The 25,235-nt window shown below is 41.1% G+C and overlaps 1 protein-coding gene and 1 pseudogene across 1 annotated transcript; one reads left to right on the top strand and one right to left on the bottom strand.

Annotated features, from left to right (window-relative positions):
• Nucleotides 1-9,799: 9,799 nt before the first annotated feature.
• Nucleotides 9,800-24,939, top strand: LOC143280434 (calreticulin-like). The gene is made up of 10 exons (XM_076585074.1): nucleotides 9,800-10,017; nucleotides 10,696-10,800; nucleotides 12,577-12,780; nucleotides 14,854-15,080; nucleotides 17,156-17,335; nucleotides 18,016-18,159; nucleotides 19,072-19,164; nucleotides 19,767-19,857; nucleotides 21,123-21,283; nucleotides 22,703-24,939. The coding sequence occupies exons 1-10, from the start codon at nucleotides 9,855-9,857 to the stop codon at nucleotides 22,730-22,732; spliced, it is 1,398 nt and encodes a 465-aa protein (XP_076441189.1). The 5' UTR covers nucleotides 9,800-9,854; the 3' UTR covers nucleotides 22,733-24,939.
• LOC143280696 (5S ribosomal RNA) lies at nucleotides 11,447-11,566 on the bottom strand (annotated as a pseudogene).
• Nucleotides 24,940-25,235: the final 296 nt, after the last annotated feature.

Here is a 25,235-nt window from a genome sequence, read left to right on the forward strand (position 1 = left end):
TGGTATTTCCATTGTCTGTAAAGTGACATCTAATCTTCTTCACATGTGGATGAAATTAAAGCCCACCCCTCCCGTAAAGAAATTATTTGATATATACAAATAAATCTAAATAAACCTAAGATTTTTTTCCCCTGCCATTCAAGCAGCCATTCTCCATTTTCAGGTGTGTGCATGCTGCATATGTTTGTGTTTCCAAACCCACTGAACACTGACATGGATGACAGAATCGTTAACGTACATTTTTGGTTTGGAGTTCTGTGTGTACACAAAAGGGATTATGTCAATAACAGGTCCGCACATTATCTTTACCTGGGACCTTTGAAAAATCTCCGCCTGTCACCCAACTAGGATTTGAACTCGGGAACCTCAGATTGAAAGTTCAGTGCTCTAACCACTATGCTGTTACACTATCAGCAACAGTATTGATCTTCTGTTTCATTACCCATGACTTTATCACAGGTATATCAGTGCTTTTGTTTTAAGAGTGGCTGAACATGTACAGCTGTGTGATTTCTTTTTCCAATGTAATTTGACATACCTGACATTCTTTTGAAATCCTTGCGGAGTATAGGGCCCCAACAACACTCCAGCATACATGGTTCTGGGCTGCCCCCTTATTCTCCATGCATCGTCTCCATGTTTGCCATGGTCTGTTTGCTTTCTTTTCCCTTTTCCCTTGGATGTTCCACTCCAGTGACTGTCTGGTGATGTCGTTTAGAGGTTTGTGTTGGGAGTGGCCAGTCAAGCTCCCATTTTGTTTTTTGTGATTTCCACACCCATATTTGGTCTTTCCATGATGGGAAACCCAGGTTAGCTCATGGATTTTCTTGTCTGGAAAAAAAGAAAACATCCCAGATGATATCAGCTTGTGAGTCTAATCTGTCCTTTGGCATTTTATCTTGTTTCACAGAGGCCAGGAATTTCGAGGTTGTATCTTTCCGTTTGATTTGCAGCTTGTGTGTGCTCTTTTACACACTTCATTCGGGGTTCTGACGTACATGGTCCCTATCTGGTTTTGGTCTTGGTCATTAGAAAATTTGTTGGCAGACTAGTTTCCTGAAAGCCCTCACGATCTCACTTCACAGACCCACCCCCTGGACCAAGCAGCTTTGCGGTATTGCTGTTGTGGTTTGCGTACCACAGGTGTATATCTAGGGTTTGCTTTTATGAGACCTGGTTGTTAGCCAGTGTCCACCCTCCAACTTGGAGGACCAGTGATCACATGTTGTTCCTTCTCTGTTCTTGGACCTGTCAATGTCCAGCTCAAGTGGCCCTACCTTCAGCTGAAGCTCCAGCCAACATAGCTGTCATGGTCGTTGAGACACACGGGCCTCCTGACCATGTCATTGTAGCAATCCAGCCTGGCAATTTTCCACTCTGAATTGGAACTTGCATCAAATGTTGAAGTTTTTTTTTACTTTTTGCATTCATTATCAGTTGTTTCGCTCGTTGGATTAACGACTTCTCTTTTACATAGTCCGTAAAGTAATTTTCTGTAATTGTATTTCGATAATTTTATTTCAGATTCTACCCTGCATTTATCCAGTTTTCCCCAACTCACCATTCATCCCTCCCCCATCCCCTCCTCTCCTAAACGATAAAACTCAAATGTAAAAATCAATACTCTTACAAAATGTCTACAATCACCAATACATGTGACAGGATATAAAACAAAATTTCCCCTTTTTGCATCAAAAGGCTCAGTTTGATCACTGTGGTCTTTCATCTGTGTGACCAGATTCTTGGTTTTGTGGATACTCTGTGCAGTCATTACTTTGTGTGAACTGATACAAAACAGGTGTTAAATGAAAACATCAAAGAGTATGAAATGAGAGTGAGGTGTGTTTGAAATTATTTATATCATGGTAATGAAGAGTTTTTATGTGATTATATTAAATGATATATTTTGTATGAGGATAAGAATTTCTATGACAATCAGTGCAAGATTTTTTAAAAAGAATATCGATTTTTATAAGAATCTCAAAATACTATTGCAGTCCGCAAAATTCAGTAAATGATGAGCTAGAGAAAGATCAACACGTCAAAAAGAAAAAAATAAGATTTGTATTAAAACTCTGAAATTGGGGAATCAATCACGTTATTGATTGTACTTTAAAAACTGGCATGTATTGCCAGTTGGAAATAGAAAGTAATCATCCAAACTGCATGTAAGGGTTGGGATGGCAAAAATAAGATTTAAATGAACTATTGTTAAAATAAAACTGCGATAGGAAAATGAAAAGACTGATATGTATGTGCTTGAGTGTGTGTGTGTGTGTGTGTGTGTGTGTGTACATGGTATGACACAGTGTGTGTAGATATTGAATGTCATTACTATTATAAGTAGCACTGTTTAACTCTTTCCATACGAACGGCGAAAGAGATGACGTTAACAGCGTTTCACCCCAGTTACCATCATCAAAATATTGCAAGCGGAAGGCTCTTATACTGAAGACCTGAATGTTTACAAAAAATACCACAATTCTGACGACGGAAGCTAAAGGTTGGGTCATTCAGACACCCACTGGACATCCGAGTGGTCTGTGTAGAGGAGAAGAGAGGACTGGCCGTACTGAGTGAGTTAATGAATAAACATGTCTTTAGTTAGCTTACTGTACACTGACACTTGTTATTGTCAGTAATGTTGAATGTGTTTGAGACTGAATGCAGATGAAGGAGAAGGCTTCAGTTTGATTGGTTGTACGCATGAAAGTGGAAGCATCTGAAAAAAAAATTGTTAAAACGTATGTGCCAAACATGCACATGTGAGTGCACGCACACATGCGTGCACACACACACGCATACGCATGCACGCACGTGAGTGCACACACACACACTCACATGCTTACTGATTAAAAAAAAAAAAAATTTAACGCTTTACATAATTGCTGTTACATTGAAGAAGCGGAGTTGTAGGACTGTCCACTATGTTTCATGCAAAGTGTTGGTTCACCAAAGTGAAAAGTAAGTAAAACTGAGGAGCGATAAAACAGCAGATCTCAGTGCCGACAAGTCATGCCTGCCACCTGAAAGTATTTTTCAACATGCCAACTTCCCCCCCACCCCCCCACCCCATGCACACATCTACCCATCCACACCCAGCACTCACTCACGCTCACCCACACACATCCACCTACCAGCCGGTTTATACATCAGCATTGTATTTTTCAACATCCGCCTTCACACTTCAGAAATGTGAGTGATCACTTGAAAATTAGTGATACAAAATTGTTAGTCAAGTGGTTCAGAGCCGATGGTGAGTGGAGTGGATTGATGGATGTTGATAGATGTGAATATTCAAGGATGCAAAATATTAATGGATGTGAATATTCAAGGGTGCAAGTGTGCTTCAAAATGTTATGGATGTGTATATTCAAGGGTGCAAGTGCTCTTCAAAATGTTCATGGATGTGAATATTCAAGGGTACAAGTGCTCTACAAAATGTTAATGGATGTGAATGCAAGTGCTCTACAAAATGTTAATGGATATGAATATTCAAGGTGCAAGTGTACTGCAAAATGTTAATGGATGTGAATAGTTAAGGGTGCAAGTGCACTGGATGTGAATATTCTCAAGGGTGCAAGCACACCCCAAAATGGAGTATGGCTGCCTCTGTCACAGTCATACAAAACTGACTCATACAGATGATTGTTCATGGGAGTTGTAGTCCAGAAATACCTAAGTGGAGGAGTGTGAGGAGGTGACTTGAGGGTGTCATGGATAGAACGGCAGGACTAAAGCAGTGCAGAAAGGTGTAATGATGAACATTGTAGTAATGGATAGACACCATGATCAGATAGACCTGACAGTGTGGGTGGATGTGAAATTTTGCGTTTGTGTCTTCTGTGTGTGTGAACTACAACCCCCACATGCACCTTTATGTACCAATAGGCTTTTATGTGCATGCTTGTTTTTATCCTGCCATGTGGGCAGCCATACTCCATTTTCAGGGGATGCATCCTGGGTATGTTCTTGTTTCCATAACCTATTGAATGCCAACCTGGATCATGGGATTTTCGCCATGCCCATTTGATCTTCTGTATGCATATAAACATGAAGGGAATTCAGGCACGTGCAGATCTGCAGGCTGTTGACCTGGGTGATTGGAAAGATCTCCACTCTTGACCCACAGGGTGATGTGACAGGGATTTGAACCCAGGACTTTCAGATGGACTGTTCAACTCTTTAAGTACCTGATCAGTTGTTACAGCCATAGGAGACTACTAGTATTGTATTGTTTTTTTGTGTCACACACATTTCTCTGTGTGAAATTCATTCAAGCTGCTCTGCCTATGGAGGGCACATTGCTACAGAGCAGTACCACCTTTTTCTTTCTGTTTGCAAATGTATTTGTTTTCCTATCAAACACACACACACACACACACACACACACACACACACACACACACATGTGTAAAAAGGGGTGGAGTGATTGAAGATAGAAGGAAGTAGGGATAGGGTATCAGAATGGTAGAATCGCAGGTAGAGGACAGGTGCTCACTCCACTCTCTCCCCATACCACAGCAGGGTCTTTTAGTAAGATGAATTGAGGTGTTTATTTCCCTAACAGCACTTAGCAGCACATCCTAACTTAGCAGCACATCCTAACTTTGCAGCTAGCAGTTAGGAGTAGCTAGCATTTAGCAGCACACAGCCCTCCTGGCCAACAGATGTCTCTCTCAGTGGAGCCTCAGTCTCTCACTCTGGCTCCCTAGTTTGCTAACAGCAAGGGAAAGGCTGCAGCCATGTGAGCTTGCTGTTAATATTCATGCTTTCCCAACTGGTACAACCCAATGGACCAATGGTCCCAACACTTTAGTCTGTGTCTACTATTTAGAGACACATCACCTGTGAACACACCATGTGTATAAAATGTTGCAAACGGACACCTTTTGTTGGTCAGAAGAGGATGACCCATCGCCAGGATGCAACACACACACACACACACACTGTCCTAATCCCTACAAACACTTCAGCAGGGAAAGGGTGGGGGGAGGGAGGAGGAGAGTGGGGGAGGAGGGAGTTGAGGTGGTGTCTGAGAGGCTAATTGTTCTGGCTATGTTTGTGAGGTGCCTGCAAGTGGCTTAACAACAGAGTAGGCATGTGGGCTTAGCAGGGGAGGAGAGGGCTGGGAGAGAGGGAGGATGGATGGAGGGAGGGGGGGGGGAGAGGGAAGGGACTTCCAGTGACCAACAGTCTCAAGTGGAGGAGGAGTGGGGATGGGGGGAGATGGTAAACAAGGGGTAGTGTATTGTGGCTTGGGGATGCCACAACCCAACCATAACCTGACACTATAACACATGCATAAACACACACACACACACACACATTTTCAGTGCTACAAAACAAAAGAATTGTTTATAGAATATTTAAAGCAGCATCAATTAGAAATGCAAACAATGGAAAGTATAGGCACTTGCACACACTCAGACTTAACTCTATTGAAATAAACTCATTTAAGTTTTATCACTCATTGGTATACATTACTTACATCATGATGACCAGTCAACCTTGCATTATAAATGACACTATAAATGGCACAAGTATGCATCTGCATGCCATAAACACATCTGATGAATGAAGAATGCTGATGAGGAAAAAGGCAGTTTTTGTACAGGTGGGAGGCATATGTTGGGGGTATTCACACACACAGACATACACACACACACACACACAGACACAGACATACACACACACACAGACATACACACAAACACACACACACATACAGAGACAACACACACACACACACACTCACTCACACTCAGACATACACACACACACACACACACAAACACACACACACAGAGCCATTTTAAAGCAAAGAATGCAACCACTGGAGCTGATGATTCTAGATTAAAAACAACTAAGAAACCATTGAATGTCTTCAGATGGCTTTTTATTGATTCCAGACTGGCCAGGTGGGAATGCTTGGTTGCATGGAAAGCTACCCACAAATGGAAAGGGAAGTTATCCATACATGAACCTTGCTAAGGGATGTTATTCACACATTAACATTGTTCCGTCAGCCCTTACCTTGACCTCGAAGTCAGCTGAACGTGTGACTGAATTGTCAAAACTGAAGAACTCAGAGAGCTGCAGCCACAAGTTCAATTTCATTCAGATCAGTGTATGCATGCCTACACTGTGGGAGCAACAGGATATTGGAACGTATATATGTATATATATATATATATCTTTGTATATATGTGTGTGGGGTTGGGGGTGGGAGATATGGGCGTGTGTGTGTGTGTTTGTACAAGTAAGTGTTCATCTGTGTGTGTGTGTGTATGTGTGTGTGCCGTGGAAGCAGCGATACATAGACTAGAAATGAGTGTGTGGAAGAGGGGGGTAGAGGAGGTGCAGGGTAATGTGTGTAATGTGTGTGTGTGTGTGTGTGTGTGTTGGAGCTCATGTACATTTATATGTATTTGACTGTGCTTTCATATCTGTGAAACTGCATGTTTGGTGCATATCTGTTATGCATGTGTGGGTGTATGTGTGAATGTGTGTCTTCATGTTTTACATTTATTTGCTTATTTATCATCATTGTTGTCTTATTTATTTATTTATTATTATTATCATTACTACTACCTTTTTTATATTATAATAATTATTTATTTATTTATGTAAGCTTATCTATTATTTATTCACCTTTTTTTTTTCTCAAGGCCTGACTAAGCGCGTTGGGTTACGCTGCTGGTCAGGCATCTGCTTGGCGGATGTGGTGTAGCGTATATGGATTTGTCTGAACGCAGTGACGCCTCCTTGAGCTACTGAAACTGAAACTGAAACTCAGATCAGTCAACCAGTGTGAAAAATACTGGTGTGAGAAACTGCTATGATAGCATGATAACAAACCAGTGTGATCTGCTTGGGTTTTGAGAACTTGCTCTTACTGGTGCATTTATCTGTAGACCTTTCCATCAAAGTTGCATTAATCAAAGTGGGTTTTTTTTCACAATCATTTAAACCTTCTCTTTGATCAAGTGACCTTGAACGAAAGCCATGGTCAAATACTAAAGCCGTCTGCTTTAACCTATGCTACTACATGTATACAAAAGTCATGGGTCAGATGACATCAAAACTGTGTTTTTGATATGTGACTGTATGGTGACTTTGCAACAACTATGTCACATGACATTAAAACCACCTTGATCTAGGTCACCATATATTTGAAACAAGGTCATGGTAAAACACTTCTGGAACTATTTCCTTGTCCTTTCACAATAAAATGACCTTGGAACAAGGCAATGGTCAAGTAATAATAATAAAACCATTTCATGGACATAGTCTCCTTGACCTATGTCACTAGTACGACCTTGAACTATGGCCACGGCAGTCAGATGACACTGAAACCATCTTAATGTTGTAGTGGCCTTGAATAAAGATCATTGTCAAATGTTCCTTAACTCTCTCCATACGAACGGCGAAAGAGACGACGTTAACAGCGTTTGACCCCAATTACCATCATCAAAACATTGCAAGCGGAAGGCTCTTATACTAAAGAGGTGAATGTTGACAAAGAATACCACAATTCTGACGACGGAAGCTAAAGGTTGGGTCATTCAGACACCCACTGGACATCCGAGGGGTCTGTGTAGAGAAGAAGAGAGGACTGGCCGTACTGAGTGAGTTAAACCATCTCTCACTTGATCTGTGTCTCTACAGAGATCTTGTCATGGTCAAAATTGATAGAGACACCGACAGGCTGGACTTTCAATCTGAGGGGCCCGGGTTCGAATCTCGGTGACGGCGCCTGGTGGGTAAAGGGTGGAGATTTTTCCGATCTCCCAGGTCAACATATGTGCAGACCTGCTTAGTGCCTGAACCCCCTTCGTGTGTATACACAAGTAGAAGATCAAATTACGCACCGCGTTAAAGATCCTGTAATCCATGTCAGCGTTCGGAGGGTTATGGAAACAAGAACATACCCAGCACGCACACCCCAGAAAGCGGAGTATGGCTGCCTACATGGCGGGGTAAAAACGATCATACACGCCAAAGCCCACAAGCATACTGGCATACGAGTGAACGTGGGAGTTGCAGCCCACGAACTGCAGAAAAAGAAGATAGAGTCGGACACCAACAGTGTGCACACACCAGCTGCCATGTGAAATGGGCCAGCATCACAGAGTTATGCCTGGGACTGAGGACACAAGGTGGGTTTCTTATCGGCTCCTACCTAGAGCTGAGTTTACAATCGACTATTTATCCTCTTCACGGATGTGTCTTTTGGTGTGTTGCTCAAATTTCCTGACCAACGTCAGTACACTGCAAGTCAGTGTGTTACAATTTCTCATACCTGGTTATTGCCAGGATAATCATGAAAGGAAGCATAGAGTACAGCCTTGTCAAGTAGTCCCAAACCTAAAATGGACCACCATAGAAACCCAGTAATTACGACTGAGCATCGTTCTCTTTTTTTTTCTTTTCTTTTTTTTTCTCTCAATTATTTCAATGTCCCCAATTCAGTGGCTTTTCATGCCTTGCTTTCACGATAACCTGAATTTTGATATCCCTCCAGTTTCGTGCTTGATATGAGTCCTGTCAAGATCCTCGGTGTCGGCTGCAGATTAAGGCGGGACAGTCGTTGGAGAGACGTCACGGTCAGTGGTGGCGGCGGTCTCCTGGCGCTCGGCTGCTCAGGGGGATATCGTTCACTCAGTCTAGCTCGATCCGCGACTAACCTATTATTGTCATCAGCCAGTAGGGTTACATGTTAGTAGGTGGTGTCCTAAATACGACTTTAAATCAGAACAGGCACTCCTGTACACAACTGGGGGTAACTCAGCAGCACTGCAGCCGGGGTCTCCTCTGGTGTGTGGCCTCCAAGCGACTGACCTGACACCGCCGGATAGTTTCCTGAGAAACTTGTGCCATCAGAGAATGTGACAGACAAACACGGCTATGGCTGTGTCGGTATGGGGGACTCAGGCTTTGAATTAGTGGCATGGGAGTAATCAGTGCTACCAAAACTGTGCGGTGCCAAATATTGGACAAAGCACAGTACAAAAAAAAAAGAAGAAAAAAACTAAAAAAGAAAGAAAGAAGATTTGGAAAAAAAACCCCGGCAAACCTCGGTCCGTTCCTTGGTGGACACTCATGAATAACATGTATGCATACATAAGATAGCATGCATACATGCACATGAACACAGTATCACCGTGGCTGTGAGCTTTAAAGACACATATAAAGAATCTGAACACGTCTGTGGGTACACATGCACTCTCACAGATACGCAATGATAGACACAGACACAGACACGGCAGAAACAGATGTGTGCATACATGGAAAACATAGCCTATATGACAAAGACGATATACCTGTACACAACTTGAAAACACATTTTGTAGACAAGCATGTAATGATGTATGGTATATACACACATGAATTATGTGACACACATATATGTATAATTATACTAAAATGAATGTGTGTCTGTCACTCTGCGTGTGTGGCTGTATGTGTGGCATTTCCCCCAGTCTGTAAACGAAAAAAACCGTTGTTTACACACTGAGTGTAGGCTACCATTATATATTTAGATTGCACACACACACACACACACACACTTGAAGAGAGAGAGAGAGAGAGAGAGAGAGAGAACGCCAATATTAAAAAAATAAATGAAAAATAAAAAATCTCTAGCGAGCGATGAGTATAACTGAATGCAGCACGCGGGAAGACCCAAACAACAAGTGGTGGTATCTGATTGGTCTGCATCCTGGAAAGAAACGAATCAGCGGAAGACAGCTGGAGAAGAACAAAACATTTCCAGACAACTCCAACTCCACACGACTACGCTTCGAATTGACAGCGACAGAACGACTGTGCGCAGCGTTCGGCAGACGACAATGGAGACACACCGCCACACCATGAAATTATTGGTTCTTTTGTCGACGCTTCTAGGGTTAAGTTTCGCCCTGAACGAAGGAGGTGCGAAAGATAAAAGCTACCGTAAACGCGACCCCAGGTATCGTCCTGACGTAAAGGTGTTTTTCAAAGAGGAATTTGACGGTATGGAAATATAAATATCTTTTTCTTCTTTCTTTACTGTGTTCTGCTCTGTACTGGGCCTGGTTTAGAACTTTCGATTTTAGCGGTGCGCACGCAACTTGTTTTATGTGCGTACGTGTCGCACGTGCGAGAAAAGAGAGGGGGAGAAAGTGGTTGTTTTTGATTGAATCGACTAAAACAGTGGTTTTGCAGGATTATTTGGTTCTTGTTTTGCAGTGATTGATTGTGAAGTGAAGAATTGTTTATTTTTCGTCATTGATTAATTATTTTTTCTTGCATGTTAGCACGTGGTAAAGTGGATGAGCAGTTAGGTGATTCGAGTGGTCAGATGTATTTCTTTATTGAATGTGTTTTTGTTCTTAGAACTGTATACTAATTTTCTTTGTTGCGGATTGTTGTTCATGCAAAAGTTAAACAAGTGAGTGGCATTGATATAACACTGGTTTTGCCAAGTTTCCCTTGATTCCATGTGCTTGTGTGACTGTGTGTGTGTGTGAGCGCGCGCGCGCACTTGCGCAAACGTGTGAATATGTGCATGTTGCTTGTTAACTGTTTAGATCACAAAACAATGGATTGTTTTTGGTATTTTTTTAAACAGGAGAATGTATACATTTAATTTTATCACGTCAGTAAGTATGAAATTGTTAAATTTGAATTTAAAAGATTTTTCTTCAACAGAAAAATGGGCGGAAAAGTGGATTCACTCCAAACATTATGGTGATAAGCAAGGAGAGTTTGAACTTTCACCTGGCGCATATTATGGAGATCCATTGAAAGACAGGGGTAAGTAGACTGGGACATCTGATGATGAATACATCCTTTTGCACACACTGTGACACACACACACACTAACACACATACACACACAGATGAACAGTAGTTGTCACCCACAAAAGGACAATAGTCAAACCATTTTTAAGAAAAGACCCCTCCCCCTCCCCCCCCCCCCCCCCCCCCAAAAAAAAAAGTCAGTGATTCATGCAAAAATGCGTGCTCAGTTTCAATTTCTCATGGAGGTGTCACTGCGTTCAGAAGAATCCAAATACGCTACAGCACAGCTGCTAAGCATATGCCTGACCAGCAGTGCAACCTAACGCACTTAATCAGGCCTTGAGGGAAAAAAGAAAAGAAAAAAAAATATACATAAATGGATAAGTCATCGAATTAATGAATAAATGATTTTTTTAAGGAAAAAAAAAAAAGAAAATAAGTAAGCAAATAGATAAAGAAAATTTTAAAATGTAGAAAAAATATGAATAATAATGACTTTGATAATAAAAGTTAAAAGATAAAATGAAACAAATATGCAAACAAATGTAAATAAACACACACTCATTCACTCACTCTCTCTCTCCACACAACACACACACACACACACACACACACACAAACACACACACATATATATATATATATATATATAAGGAAATGCCAACAGCACCCAGTATTCTCAGTCGGTCACCCATCCAAGTACCAACCAGAACCGATGTTGCTCAACTTCAGTGATCAGACGAGAACAGGTGTTTTCAACATGGTATGGCCTGACAACAGCATAACCCAACACGCTTGTCAGGCCTTGAGTGCATGCATGTATATATTTATTTATGTACGTATATGAATGATTTTTTTTTTTTAAATAGAATTTTGCCAGAGGACAACACTTTGGTTGCCATGGGATGGGTTCTTTTTCGGTGCGCCAAGTGCATGCCACACATGGGAGCTCGGTTTATCATCTCATCAGAATGACTGGATGCTCAGTTTGATTGTCCAGTCAAACTTAGGAGAAAGGGTGAGAGTGGGATTTGAACCCAGACCCTCAGGACACTGTATTGGCAGATAAGGGTGATTATCCATTCTGCCTCTTTGCTCACTCACACACACACACACACACACACTGCGCACACTGCACACACACACACACACACTGCGCACACACTGCACACACACACACACACACACACACACTGCACACACACACACACACACACACACACACTGCACACACACTGATGATGATGATATGGATACTTATTCAGCACCTGTCCTCAGTTGGAGACCAAGATCGAAGTGCTTTACAGACACTGAGTCATTTGCACAGCAGGCTGCCTACCTGGACAGAGCTGACTGACAGCTGCCATTGGGCGCTCATCATTTGTTTCCTGTGGTGTTCAATCAGGTTTCAGTCACGCACGCATACACAATTGTATAGACATGTAACATTTTATGTTTATGACTGTTTTTGTTTATTTACCCTTTCATGTAGGTAGCTGTACACACTGGCACACACACACATGCACATGCATGAACTTTGGTGCACACACATGCACACCAGTTGTTTTTTCTTTAATTCATATAGATTCTAATCCATTTTCAGTAAAGTAGTACCAGAAGAAAGGGAAAGTAAAACGACCGGCCAGATTGGTACTTTCTAATGGAGATCCTAATTCCTATGCATCATTTTGACAAGTGTTACTGTTCTCTATCATGAAGGTACAACTATATCAGTGTGTGTGTATTGTTGCACTTTCCCCCCTGTATTTATTTATTTATTTTTTTCAGGTTTGCGAACGACCCAGGATGGCAGATTCTATGGCATTTCTACCAAGTTCAAGAAGTTTACCAATGACAACAGGACATTGGTGATCCAGTTCACGGTGAAGAAAGAGCAGAACATTGAGTGTGGTGGCATGTACCTCAAACTGTACTCTTCAGATCTCAATCAGGAGGACCTGCACAGCGAAACCCCCTACCTCATCATGTTTGGTGAGTGCAGCTAGGGTATGGAGTGATGGCCTTGAGGTAACGCATCAGCCTAGGAAGCGAGAAAATCTGAGCGCACTGGTTTGAATCCCATAGCCGCCAGTATTTTCTCCCCCTCCACTAAACCTTGAGTGGTGGTCTGGATGGTAGTCATTCAGATGAGTCGATAAACCGAGGTCCCATGTGCAGCATACACTTAGTGCACGTAAAAGAACCTGTGACAACAAAAAGGTTGTCCATGGCAAAAGAACCTATGACAACAAAAGGGTTGTCCATGGCAAAATTCTTTCCAAAAATCCACTTTGATAGGAAAACAAAATTGCAGGCAGGAAGAAACGCACAAAAAGTGGATGGCGCTCTCAGTATCGCGACGCGCTCTGCCTGGGGTGAGCAGCCCTAATTTTACACAGAGAATTCTGTTGTGACAAGGAAGAGTAATGCAGTAATACAATACACTATAAAAACCTTTCTGAAGTAAGGCGTCATGGCAGAATCAGGCACTGGACTTGTTATCCACTGATCAGGGTTCAAGGACCCTTCTTCTTCTGCGTTCATGGGCTGCAACTCCCACGTTCACTTGTATGCACACGAGTGGGCTTTTACGTGTATGACCGTTTTGACCCCGCCATATAGGCAGCCATACTCCACTTTCGGGGGTGTGCATGCTGGGAATGTTCTGTGTTTCCATAACCCACCGAATGCTGACATGGATTACAGGATCTTTAACATGCGTATTTGATCTTCTGCTTGCATATACACACGAAGGGGGTTCAGGCACTAGCAGGTCTGCACATATGTTGACCTGGGAGATCGTAAAAATCTCCACCCTTTACCCACCAGGCGCCGTCACCGTGATTCGAACCCGGGACCCTCAGATTGAAAGTCCAGTGCTTTAACCACTCGGCTATGGCGCCCATCGTTCAAGGACCCATTTCAGCATGGTGCTGTGTCCTGTGGAAGGACGCTTTTCTCTGATTTCCCTCACTCCACCGAGGTGTGAACGAGTTCCTGACTTTGGTTGGGGAAGGTTGAAACTGTGGAAAGAGAGGACTGGGCCTTTCCTTTCTATGCCAAGCCCAAAAGACAGTGGATATGAATTAATTGCCCCGGTGGCTGTAAAAGGCTATGGGACCTTTAACCTTTAAACTTTTAAAGTAAGGTGAACATTGTGTAATTTTGCAAGAGGCTGACATGCTGTTGGATTTTTCTCTGTTAACCCCTTAACTGCTTGAGTTTGGTGAAATGACATCGGTGTTAGATATATTTGAAGTGCAGTTACAACTTTTGTTCTGTATGTAAAAATGGTGTGTTTTTTTTTTCTTATCCTTTTTATTTTATCGTTTTTTATACTAAATTTACAGTCCTAAGAGGAAGAAGACCAAAATACAGAGTGACTGACATATGAACTGTAAGGCTCTGTCTCCTCGCAGTGAGGGACAGCCCTTCATTGATGAGATTACTCATCAGCATCAGTAAAGGGGTTAGATGTACAGGGAACTGCAGATCAGTCAGCTGTTGCATGGCCACTTGAGCGTGGTGAATCAGCTGAATGTTGCCATTAAGGACAGTGTACATTTATAATGTTTTTGTTGTGTTATGCAAAGGAGGAAGCTGAAACTTGACCACACCGTTGCAGTGTATCACTGTATGCCTATCATTATAAAACCATGGGTCCTGGTTTTTTGCTGTTGCTATTTTCAAGAGCCTTGAATAAAATGCAAGGAAGGAAAAAAGTGCCTTTGTGGCTAAAAACTATGGTGCTTAAGTTAATATCTTGCTGTATTGACTTGCCTGGTACTTGCTTTTGATCATGGTAAATCTGCTGATTGCTACCAGAAGACTGTTGAGCTGTTGATAAACCTGGTGGCTGCTACCAGAAGACTGTTGAGCTGTTGATAGATCTGGTGTCAGATACCAGAAGACTGTTGAGCTGTTGATAGATCTGGTGACAGATACCAGAAGACTGTTGAGCTGTTGATAGATCTGGTGTCAGATACCAGAACAGTGTTGAGCTGCTGATAAATCTGGTGATAGCTACCAGAAGACTATTGAGCTGTTGACAGACATTGCTGACAGGACCGGACATCTGTGGCATTGATCGAAAGCTGCACGTCATCTTCAACTACAAGGGCAGGAATCTCCAGCACAAGAAAAACCTGACCTGCAGGTATGACAACCTGACACATCTGTACACCCTGGTGGTGAACCCAGAGAGGACGTATGAAGTGCTGGTCGACAACAAACTGCGGGAGGTCGGCGAGTTGGAGGCCGACTGGGACTTCCTGCCGCCCAAGAAGATTATTGTAGGCGACCTGAATGTGGAGAATTGCTTGTTGTTGATGGTGGTTGTTTCTTGTGTATCATATTCTCCTCTGTATCGCTGAACATGAGAATTGCCTTTTGTTGACAGTCATTATCTGTGTATCGTATTCTTCTCTGTATTGCTGAACATGAGAATTGCCTATTGTGGACAGTCACTGTTATCTGTGAATTACATGTTTCGTTGGTTCTTGAAATTGTTGACTGTAAAATGAAGCATTTTTTTCTGTGTTTTGATATATTGTTATTGGCATATTTTGATGAATGGCCATGGTTCTAAAAGTGGTTGTGCTTTATATGTTCAATATTACTTGTGCTCGACCCAAAAGACAAATTTCTGTGAGTTTACAGACAGTGTAAATTGTATCATCATATCTTACTGTCATTCTTTTTGTACATTGTGTTTCTTTTAAAGTTGTCATAAATGTCAGTCTGATGCAACAAGCTGCACAGTTGTTTTTTTTTTTTTCTGGGCACTGTTTTAAAAACAAGCATATGGTTAAAAGGAAGAACAACAAGACTCTCAATTAGTCAAAAGGTACATATTGTTATCAAGGCCATATGTCTTGGTGAGAAAAAAAGTGTTCAGGAGTAGCTGGCTTGATACCATGGTAGTCGAGAGCTAAAGTCTTACCTTCCTCTTTTTCATATTCAGTCCTCTCAGTTTCAACAGTTGTTCATTTTTTCCTTTTTAAACATAGATTTGCAGATTTCTGAACTGTCAGTCTTGTGGCTTGAGAATATGTGAGTTGACATATAAATTGTTGTTTCTCATCAGGTGCATAATACTATATTTTGTTTTCTAAATTAAAAGACATTTTGCATTGCCAAGGAAGGATAATTTTATGCTTTGAAAACATGACTTATATTTATGTATGGATACTTTTATTTTGTCTTATATTGTAAGCTTTTATCCTTCCTCTTATGTGATCCTTTTCAATAAATACTCATTGTTCCCTTCCAATCCTCAAAGTTCTCTTTCAGCATCACAATCAGGATGTGTGGATTTGTGCTTGGCTTTGAATATCAGGTTTTGTGCATCAAATCGAAACTCTGAAACTGTCAAACAACTTAAAATTTTGCTTGATGTCTGCAATTCTTTGTTTACAATCAAGATGAACTGTTCATACACACACACACACACACACACACACACACACACACACACACACACACACACAGAGCAGTATTTTTATTTATTAAGTCATCAAAGAATGTAGCTCTTAAGATTTGTGTTGGAGAGTTTGGAGAAGTATTTTATGTACAGTTTGAATTTGTGTTCATGTTATCTTTGTTCTCATGAAAAAAGCTTTGCCTGAAATTTAAACTTTTGTTCAGTGTGGTTAGCTTCAAATTTTTGTTCTGAATTATTTGTATGTGAAGTTTTCGATATTCCAGGAGCATTGCAGATGTTTTGTTTGACGTCTGTATTGCACACAAATATGATTTGAAGCTGTCATTCTTCATAGATATAAAATCCCAATCTGTCTTCCAAGCATAGAGAATGACTGGTTCATCTTTTTTAACATTCTTTTTTTGTAGTTTGCTTTTAAAAGTAATCTTGAATCATTTTTGGACTTAGCATGTTTTCAAAAGGGTGGTGCTCAGATCAATCTGTGTAAAGTGAAAATTTGCTGTGAAAAAAATTTGAGTGTGTGTTTATGTGATTTTGTAATGAATGTAATTTATCTGCTGTCGGTGATAAATTTACTTTACAAAGGAGTGTTTTACACATGGGTTGGGTTGTGCAACAGCAGATAACTGAGTAAAAGATACTTGCCGAATTCTCGTGACATTGTCTTTTGATGTCTTGTCGTTTCTTGAAAAGAAACCAGCTCTACAAAGGCTCCTAAAATTTCCAATGATATTCTGATTGGGTTTTTTGTTTGTTTAGGTCAGTGAGCATTTGGTTTGGTGAATGCTTTATTTCTTCCTGCTATTCTTTGTGGGTCCTCCTCCCCCACACAACCCTAAAGATGTTAAAGAAAGAAACAATAGTGTGTGTGTGTGTGGTGTGGTGTGGTGTGGTGTGGTGTGTGGTGTGTGTGTGTGTGAACAGCAACCCAAACCAGATGACTGGGATGATCGGGAGATGATTGAAGACCCGTGGGTGAAGAAACCTGCTGACTTTGAAAAGCCGAGGGAAATACCTGATCCTGACGCCAGGAAGCCGCGAGACTGGGATGACGAGAAACAGGGCGAGTGGAAAGCTCCCATGATTTCCAACCCAGATTATGAGGTAACTTCAGAGCTGGGATTTTCTCTTGTTACCATGAAAAAGTTTCTGGTGGTCTGGACACTAGTAATTTGGATGAGACGATAATCCACATTCCTAAGTGTAGCATGCACTTAGTGCACTTAAAAGAATCTATGGCAACAGAATGGTTGTCCCTAGCAAAATTATGTAGAAAAATTAACTTTCGTATGGGAAAAAAAACTACCCAATTGGATGCAGAAATAATAGAGTAGTGCTGCACTGTACTACATGTTCTCTGGAGTGAGAGCTGCACAGACTTCACACAGAGAAATCTGTCATGACAAAATGTAATACAATACATGGGCGACATGTGTCCCATGTCAGAAGCAAGACTAATTTTACCCAATACATCTATTTTCCAGATCCAATGTAGTTTGTTTTCAGGCCCATGGTCCAGATTTGTGATTGGTTGAAATGATCTTAGTGACTGTGCTGAATGATTGATTGAAATAGCCTTACTGTATGGCTGCCCATTAGACTTTGAGAATTGTGTATTTCCTGATTAAGTATTCAGTGACAGTTGCACAATATTGATTGAAATTACCATACTGTGTGCCTGTCCATTAGACTTTGATGGCTTTGCACTTTCTGATTGTGTATTGACAGTTGCATGAATGTTATTTTCACAGCAGGGGGAATAACCTGTCAGTTTGTATGAACAGGGTGAGTGGCGACAGCCTCAGATCAAGAACCCCAACTACATGGGGGAGTGGGTGGGCAAAGAGATTGACAACCCAGATTATGCTCCTGATGACAAGCTGTATGTGTACCCAGACATTGGTGCCGTAGGAATTGATATATGGCAGGTAAGTAGTGATAGACATGTTTGGAAAATAAAAAAAAGAAGCAAAGGGGTAACCTCTTTCATTACTGGTAAAACATTGCTCTTCCCCCCACCCCCCCAAAAAAAGGTTATTTTTGCCCTTCAGTGTCTAGACTTACGTAAACACATTATATTCATTGATTAGTTCTTTCATTCTTAAAAAAAAGTAATTGTATTTTTACCTTGTCTTACTTTTTATCTGACTTTTCTGAACTTATGCATAACTACTCTCCACGTCGCCGGCTCCAGTCATCAGGTGATGACCATCTCTTAAAAATTCCATCCTACAGAACCAGATCACCAATACACTTTCTCTTTCCAGGCTTCTTCTGCATGGAACTCACTCCTGTTTCCTGTCTGTCATGCTGTTTCTTGCCTTTCTTTCAAAACCTCTTGAACTCATTTATTTCCAGCCATACAAATCAGTAAATAACTCCTTGTCTTCACTTTCATGTTTTAGTCAAGTTAATTTTTTTACTTCTACAATTTTTTTTTTATACTATTTTAAACATACCATGTTCATATGCCTTGAACTGCCAAGATGTGCTTGAGTGTATGTGTGTGTGTGTGTGTGTGTCGACATCTTGTGTGGAGTGGGTGTGGGTTTGTGGGTTTCAGAGCAGGAGGATTTGTGTTTGCGGATATATTCATGTGTTTTTAGTATGCATACATCATTGTATTTTTCATTGTAAACACCTAGGGCTTTTGTTTCGTTAGATTGGGTGTATCAAATGTCCTTTTATTATGTTATTATTCTTTGAGTTAAATATCTAGACCTTACTATTTACCATGACATATTTATTATATTTGAAATTCTTTTTCACAGCTCCCACATATATGTATATATGATGGGTTTTTTTATATTGCTATGAACAGTTTTTGTTTTGTTTTTCAGGTAAAAGGGGGAAGTGTTTTTGACAACATTTTGATCACAGACGATGCAAACTATGCAAAAGTGCATGGCATTGACACGTGGGGCCAGAGAAGGGTACGTAATTCAAAACGATCATGTCACCCATCAGTTACAAGATAAATAAATGAGGAGTACAGACTAACAGAGAAATAAACCCAGAGACTTGCCCTAAAACATAAGCACCAAGTCCGTTCCTACACACTTCATTTGACATCTACACATTGCAACTACAGCGGAAGAAATGTGAAACACAGACAGCATTTATTCAAGACTGGACAAAGCCCTTTATTCAGGAATATGACACCTACAGAACATACAGAACATTGCAACCTTAATATACATGATATGATTTGGAAAACAGGTGAGAATAAGAGCATGTGTTGATGCATTACACGAACAGCACTTGTTTGAATTATGCAGTTTCAGTTTCAGTAGCTCAAGGAGGCGTCACTGCGTTCGGACAAATCCATATATGCTACACCACATCTGCCAAGCAGATGCTTGACCAGCAGCGTAACCCAACGCGCTTTGTCAGGCCTTGAGTGAATTATGCACCTTTGGCAAAGAGTAGTAGTACTTGTTTCATATTTCTTTCTTCTCTGAGCCTCTTGCATTTTTCTGGAACTTGTTTGAAAATACCATACTTAATGCTGGACAAATCTATATTTTGTTGACAGGATCCGGAAAACCGGATGAAGGCAAGACTTGAAGACGAGGCAGCCTGGGAAAAGTATAGAGCAGAGAAAAAGAAGGCAAGACAGGCAGAAGGTGAGCATGAGTTTCATTTCTGTTTCTCAAGGAGGCATCACGGCATTCAGACAAATCCATATATGCTACACATCATGCTAGGCAGATGCGTGACCAGCAGCATGACCCAACACACTCAGGCCTTGAGTGCATGCATATGACTCATATTTGTTTGCCAAGCAGAATTTTGTCAAAAAACAACACTTATGTTGCCATGGCTTCTTTTTCAGTGTGCCAAGTGTGTGCTGCACACAGGACCTTGGTTTATCGTGTCCTGTGAATGACCACATGCGTAGTTTGATTTTCCTGTCAAACTTTGGAGAAAGGGTGAGAACAGGATTCAGACCCAGAAATCTCCATGGACACTATTGGCAGATAAGCATCTTAACCATTTTGCCACCTTCCTTCCTTGTTGAGCAGGAATTCACAGGAACTGAACAGTGTTACTGCTTATCATTTAACAAGTGTGTGGTAGCAGTTCCAGACAGCTGATTTTATAAATATGTGGAAGGAATGTGAATGAAGTGGGTAGGAGGGAAGAAGCATCGTTTGCCATCAGATAGAACAGTTCTACAAGTCAGCTGATTTCAGAAATTAGAAGGTGGGTCTACCACACTAAGAAGTGAGTGTCCTGGGTTTGATTCCTGCATGGAATGGGATTTTTGCCCCCTCCAGTCCCCCTCCCCTCCCTCCATTTGATTTTCAGTGGTGATCTGATTGCTAGATAGATTTTTTTTATGAGACAGTAAACCAAGGTCACTTGTGCTGCATGCACTTATTGCACATAAAAGAACCCATGGCAACAACAGAGTTTTCGCTGGAAAAATCCTCACTGACAGTAAAGCAAATAATTTGCTGAGAGAAAATAACACTGTCCTGCACTGTGGTGACACGCCCTTACTTGAGACAAGTCTAAGCAGCTTCCCACAGCAGGATCCTGAAGTATGAGAGGCTAAGAGCAGAGATGGGGGGACGGTAACAAAAACGATTCCTCACTGCTGGTTCACTGGATTTTCTTTTCTTTTCTTTTAACTCTCTCCATACGAACGGCGAAAGAGACGACGTTAACAGCGTTTCACCCCAATTACCGCCATCAAAATATTGCAAGCGAAAGGCTCTTATACTGAATAGGTGAATGTTGACAAAGAATACAATTCTGACGACGGAAGCTAAAGGTTGGGTCATTCAGACACCCACTGGACATCCGAGGGGTCTGTGTAGAGGAGAAGAGAGGACTGGCCGTACTGAGTGAGTTAACCTTTTAATGGATCCCCTTCTTTCCACAGCCAGAAGACGGGGGATCAGGGAGGAGGATCTGCCAGATGAATATGCAGATCAGGAATACATGCCTGAAGAGGAAGAAGCCCGGCCACATGCGCCTGGCAGGGAAGGCTTGGCAGATGTAAGGAAACGGGCAGCTGAGAGAGAGAAGAAAGAACAAGCCAAGGTTTGTACTGTTGTTTGTTTTGTGCATGTGTGTGTGTGTGTGTGTATCTCATGTATGTTGTATGTGTGTGTAAAAGCCCACTCTTGCTTGTGTGTTTGTGTGAACATGTGTTTTGGCTTTTTTTTTAATGTGAAATTACCTGTTAACTCTTCATTTCATAGTGTACGTTTGAACATTTGAAGGTCAGTTTGCCAGAAAATTATAAATTTTCATTAGAGATGCATTTGTTTTTCATGTAAAATTTCATTAACAAGAAATAAGAAGCTGACTTTTTTTCTTTTCTTTTTTTTTTGATGATTGTAAAAGTGCATTAAAAAGGAGTGGCATGCTGTTTTGTTTTGTCTGGAATTATTTCCACGCGTCAAACCCGTTTTAAAGATCGTAACAGACTGATGGACCATAACTGTAAAGGCTGTGTCACACAGTTGGCTTCACATGAAACCGTCCTCAGTCCTGCACTCCATCTACAACACTTGATGTGCATGACCCACCTGTTGTTAGAGCACTTGGTTTTTCACTCAAAGGTTGAAGCAGACATGTTTCACTTAAAAACAAAAGTCCGTAAAAGTTCTAAGCTTTAGGCTTAGCCAGTGTTAAAGTAAGGTTCATTTGTCATTGGAGGGATGTGGCGGCGATCTTTACTCTTGTGGGGACGCTCAATCAGTCTGGCTCCGCAACTAAGCCATTATTGTCATCAGTAGTGGACTTAGTAGGTGGTGTCCTAATCAGAACAGGCACGACTGAACATCACCGAGGTGACTGAGCAGCAGTGTAGGGTCTCCTCTGGTGTGTGGCCTCCTGGCGACCTAACATCGATGGTTCCCTGTGGACTGCTGACACTCGGACTGCAACAAACGAACCTAGGTGTGGCTGTGTATGGGGGACTCTGAATGAATGCCATGGGAGTTATGAATGAACGCCATGGGAGTTATGCCACTGAAACGGTGCAGATGATGGGTCAGCAAATAAAAAGGTTCATGACTTTCGCATGACAAGGGAAGGTCAAAGTGAAACCACAAAGCCTTTTGCAATTAAAAATTTAATGGATGTCATGGTTCCGAATGTGAAAATCAAGGTAAATTGTCAAACAAAACAATGACATCCATCTGAAGTGAATATGTTCCATGCTAGTACCATCATGTGATAACATTTTTTTGGACTGTTTACCTGCTTTGTGTGCATGTGATTGTGGGTGGGTGGGGTGGGGGTGGGGGGGGCAAAACAGTACAGTGTGAGCAGCAAGCCTTTGTTGTGTATATTTGAATGTGTTGCACAGTGTGAGCCCTTTGTTTTAGTTCACAGTACCATGGGCACAGTGTGGTATGGCTGGCCTTTACAAGTGGAAATACCAAATGCTTTTCTCGTCTCAATTTTCAGACACAAAAAAATATACTGAATGCTTGTTCTTTTCTGTTTCAGAAACACGAAAGAATGCATGATGAGTTGTAAATGTATGCTGAAGAACTGAGATGAAATTGTCCTCAGTCGTCGTTCATCATTGCTGTTGTTAATCCTTGTTATCATCGATAACAGAGCTGCAGTGTATCTTCTGTGGTCTGGTCCTCCAGTGAATCTGAAAAAAAACAGCAGCTTGACATGAATTGGCCTTTGGAACTATGTTTTGTCCAACTTGTCACCATGAGCGATGCATAGAAAACATTGATGACAAAGATCATTTCAGCCATCTTGACAGGTTACCATGACACAGGGTCTGATAACTGAAAGTTTGTGCCATCTGCTTTAGATATTTATGTCAGGATACCATTGAAATCGTGTCAGTATCAGAGCACCTGATCTCGCTGAATACCACTTCAATCCAAAATGTAACATTCCTGATTGCTTTGGGCTTAAATTTGACGAATTGTGAAATGGAGCATGGCTTGAATAGTTCCCAGTGATCCACTGAAGTTAGCAACAACTTGTATTCAGTTACATTATCTTTGCATGCTTGGTTCAGTTACTTCTTGACTCATCTGGACTTATTATCTGTTGTTATTTTTCCTCTCCTGCAGTTCATTGTTTGCACTTTACGCAATGCTTTCTGTGCATGACCGTATATGATCTCACTGTTTTGCTCCAGATACAATTATATGTAGACTTTATGTAGACTAAGGATAAGTTTCAGTTTCACTTTCTCAAGGAGGCGTCACTGCGTTCGGACAAATCCATACACGCTACACCACATCTGTTGAGCAAATGCCTGACCAGCAGCATAACCCAACGCGCTTAGTCAGGCCTTGAGTGCATGCTTACATATATTTGTGTACCTATGAAAGTGGATTTCATTTTACGTAATTTCGCCAGAGGACAACACTCTCGTTGCCATGGGTTCTTTTTCAGTGCGCCAAGTGCGTGCTGCACACAGGACCTCGGTTTATCGTCTCATCCGAAAGACTAGACGCTCAGTTTGATTTTCCAGTCAAACTTAGGAGAAAGGGCGAGAGCGGGATTCGAACCCACACCCTCACGGACTCTCTGTATTGGCAGCTGAGCATCTTAACCATTCTGCCACCTTCCTCCTTACTAAGGATAAAAAGAAACAAAGAGAACGAGTGAAACAAGAAGTATAACATTGCCTGAATCAACACAACTGGTGTTGTGCACTAAAGGTGAGGCAAAAGCTGTATGATGTTTTGTTCGGTTTTTAATTTTTGTAATATGCTCAAAGGAGGCAAAAAAGTCATTTTAGCTGTAAGTAAGATGATTAGATTTGCAAATGTTGCCTAGTTATACTTTTGGAGTTAAAAGACATTTGTGTTTTCTCAATTTTTATGTGACATTGTTGTGTATTTGGAAATGTTTGTTCTGGGCATGAAAAGTTTATTTTGTAGTAATCCTCCATACTCCAATAGGAGTGAAAGGATAATTAAAACTTGAAACTTGAATTTACAGAAGCAGCTTTGCTCCCATGAGGAAAGCTTGTGATAAATCAGTCTGCACAGCTTCATCAGTTCATTTTGCCTTTCTCTCTCATTAGTGAAATGTAGAATGTATAACATTTCTATGCTTAGTACTAGCCATTAGGTTTTGACATGAAAGGACACATTCACACATAGAGAAACAATATTTACTGTGCTTGTTCACCAGAAAGTAGTGTAATAAATAAGAACTGGACTGCCAAACGTTATTGTCATTGGTTTGCAGAATTCTTCAGTTGCCTTGAACTGTGTTAAGTGCCTTTTGTCCACTGTGGCATGTGATAGGAAAGCACCAGTGGAATTTATTATTCCAGTGTTCTACTAGCAGCACAGACCACAAAGTTGTGAAACCCTGTTTCAGTATCCATGATTGTTTTAGCTGTCTATTTGTTGTTCCAGTGTTCAGAATGTCTTCAGATGTCTGCCTCGTCTGTATCAGCAGACTTGTTCGTGTCTGAGACTCACCAAATGTGGATCTGTGATTTATTATTATAATTTTTTTTTTTTCACAGTGTAAGTGTGCACTTGCATCAAATGATAAGTACACATTGTAGTCGTTCATCTGTGTGACCTGGTGCTGGAGGCTATGGCATTTTGTGGCATCCCCCTGCAAATGACTTTGTGTTGAATTCATTCTTCAGTAGTTGTGACTGAGAAAGCCTGAAGTGTATGAGAATGTTGGGTGCTTGAAATTATTTAAGAAGTGGTAATGAGCAGTATTGCTGTTGGTGTATTAAATGTTTTTGTGCCGATGCCAGACTTCTGTTGTACTTGCGTCTGTATGGTGGAAACACATGTACCTAATATGAAAGGAAAGTCTGCATGTTAGTGTGTGTGTGTCTTTTGAAATGAAAGAGAAAGCAGGTTCTGAAATAAATGCCATGCCACAAAAAAGATGCTTTTTCAATTGATAGCGATAGAGCATGCAATTGATAACTATCAAAAAACACACTCAACACAGAAGAATAAATTTCAGTAAATATCTTGTCAATTCATTTAATAAAACACATTGGCAATAGAAGGTCAACAAGCAA

This window comes from Babylonia areolata, chromosome 3 (assembly GCF_041734735.1).
Source record: "Babylonia areolata isolate BAREFJ2019XMU chromosome 3, ASM4173473v1, whole genome shotgun sequence".
Taxonomy (NCBI): Eukaryota; Metazoa; Mollusca; class Gastropoda; order Neogastropoda; family Buccinidae; genus Babylonia; species Babylonia areolata.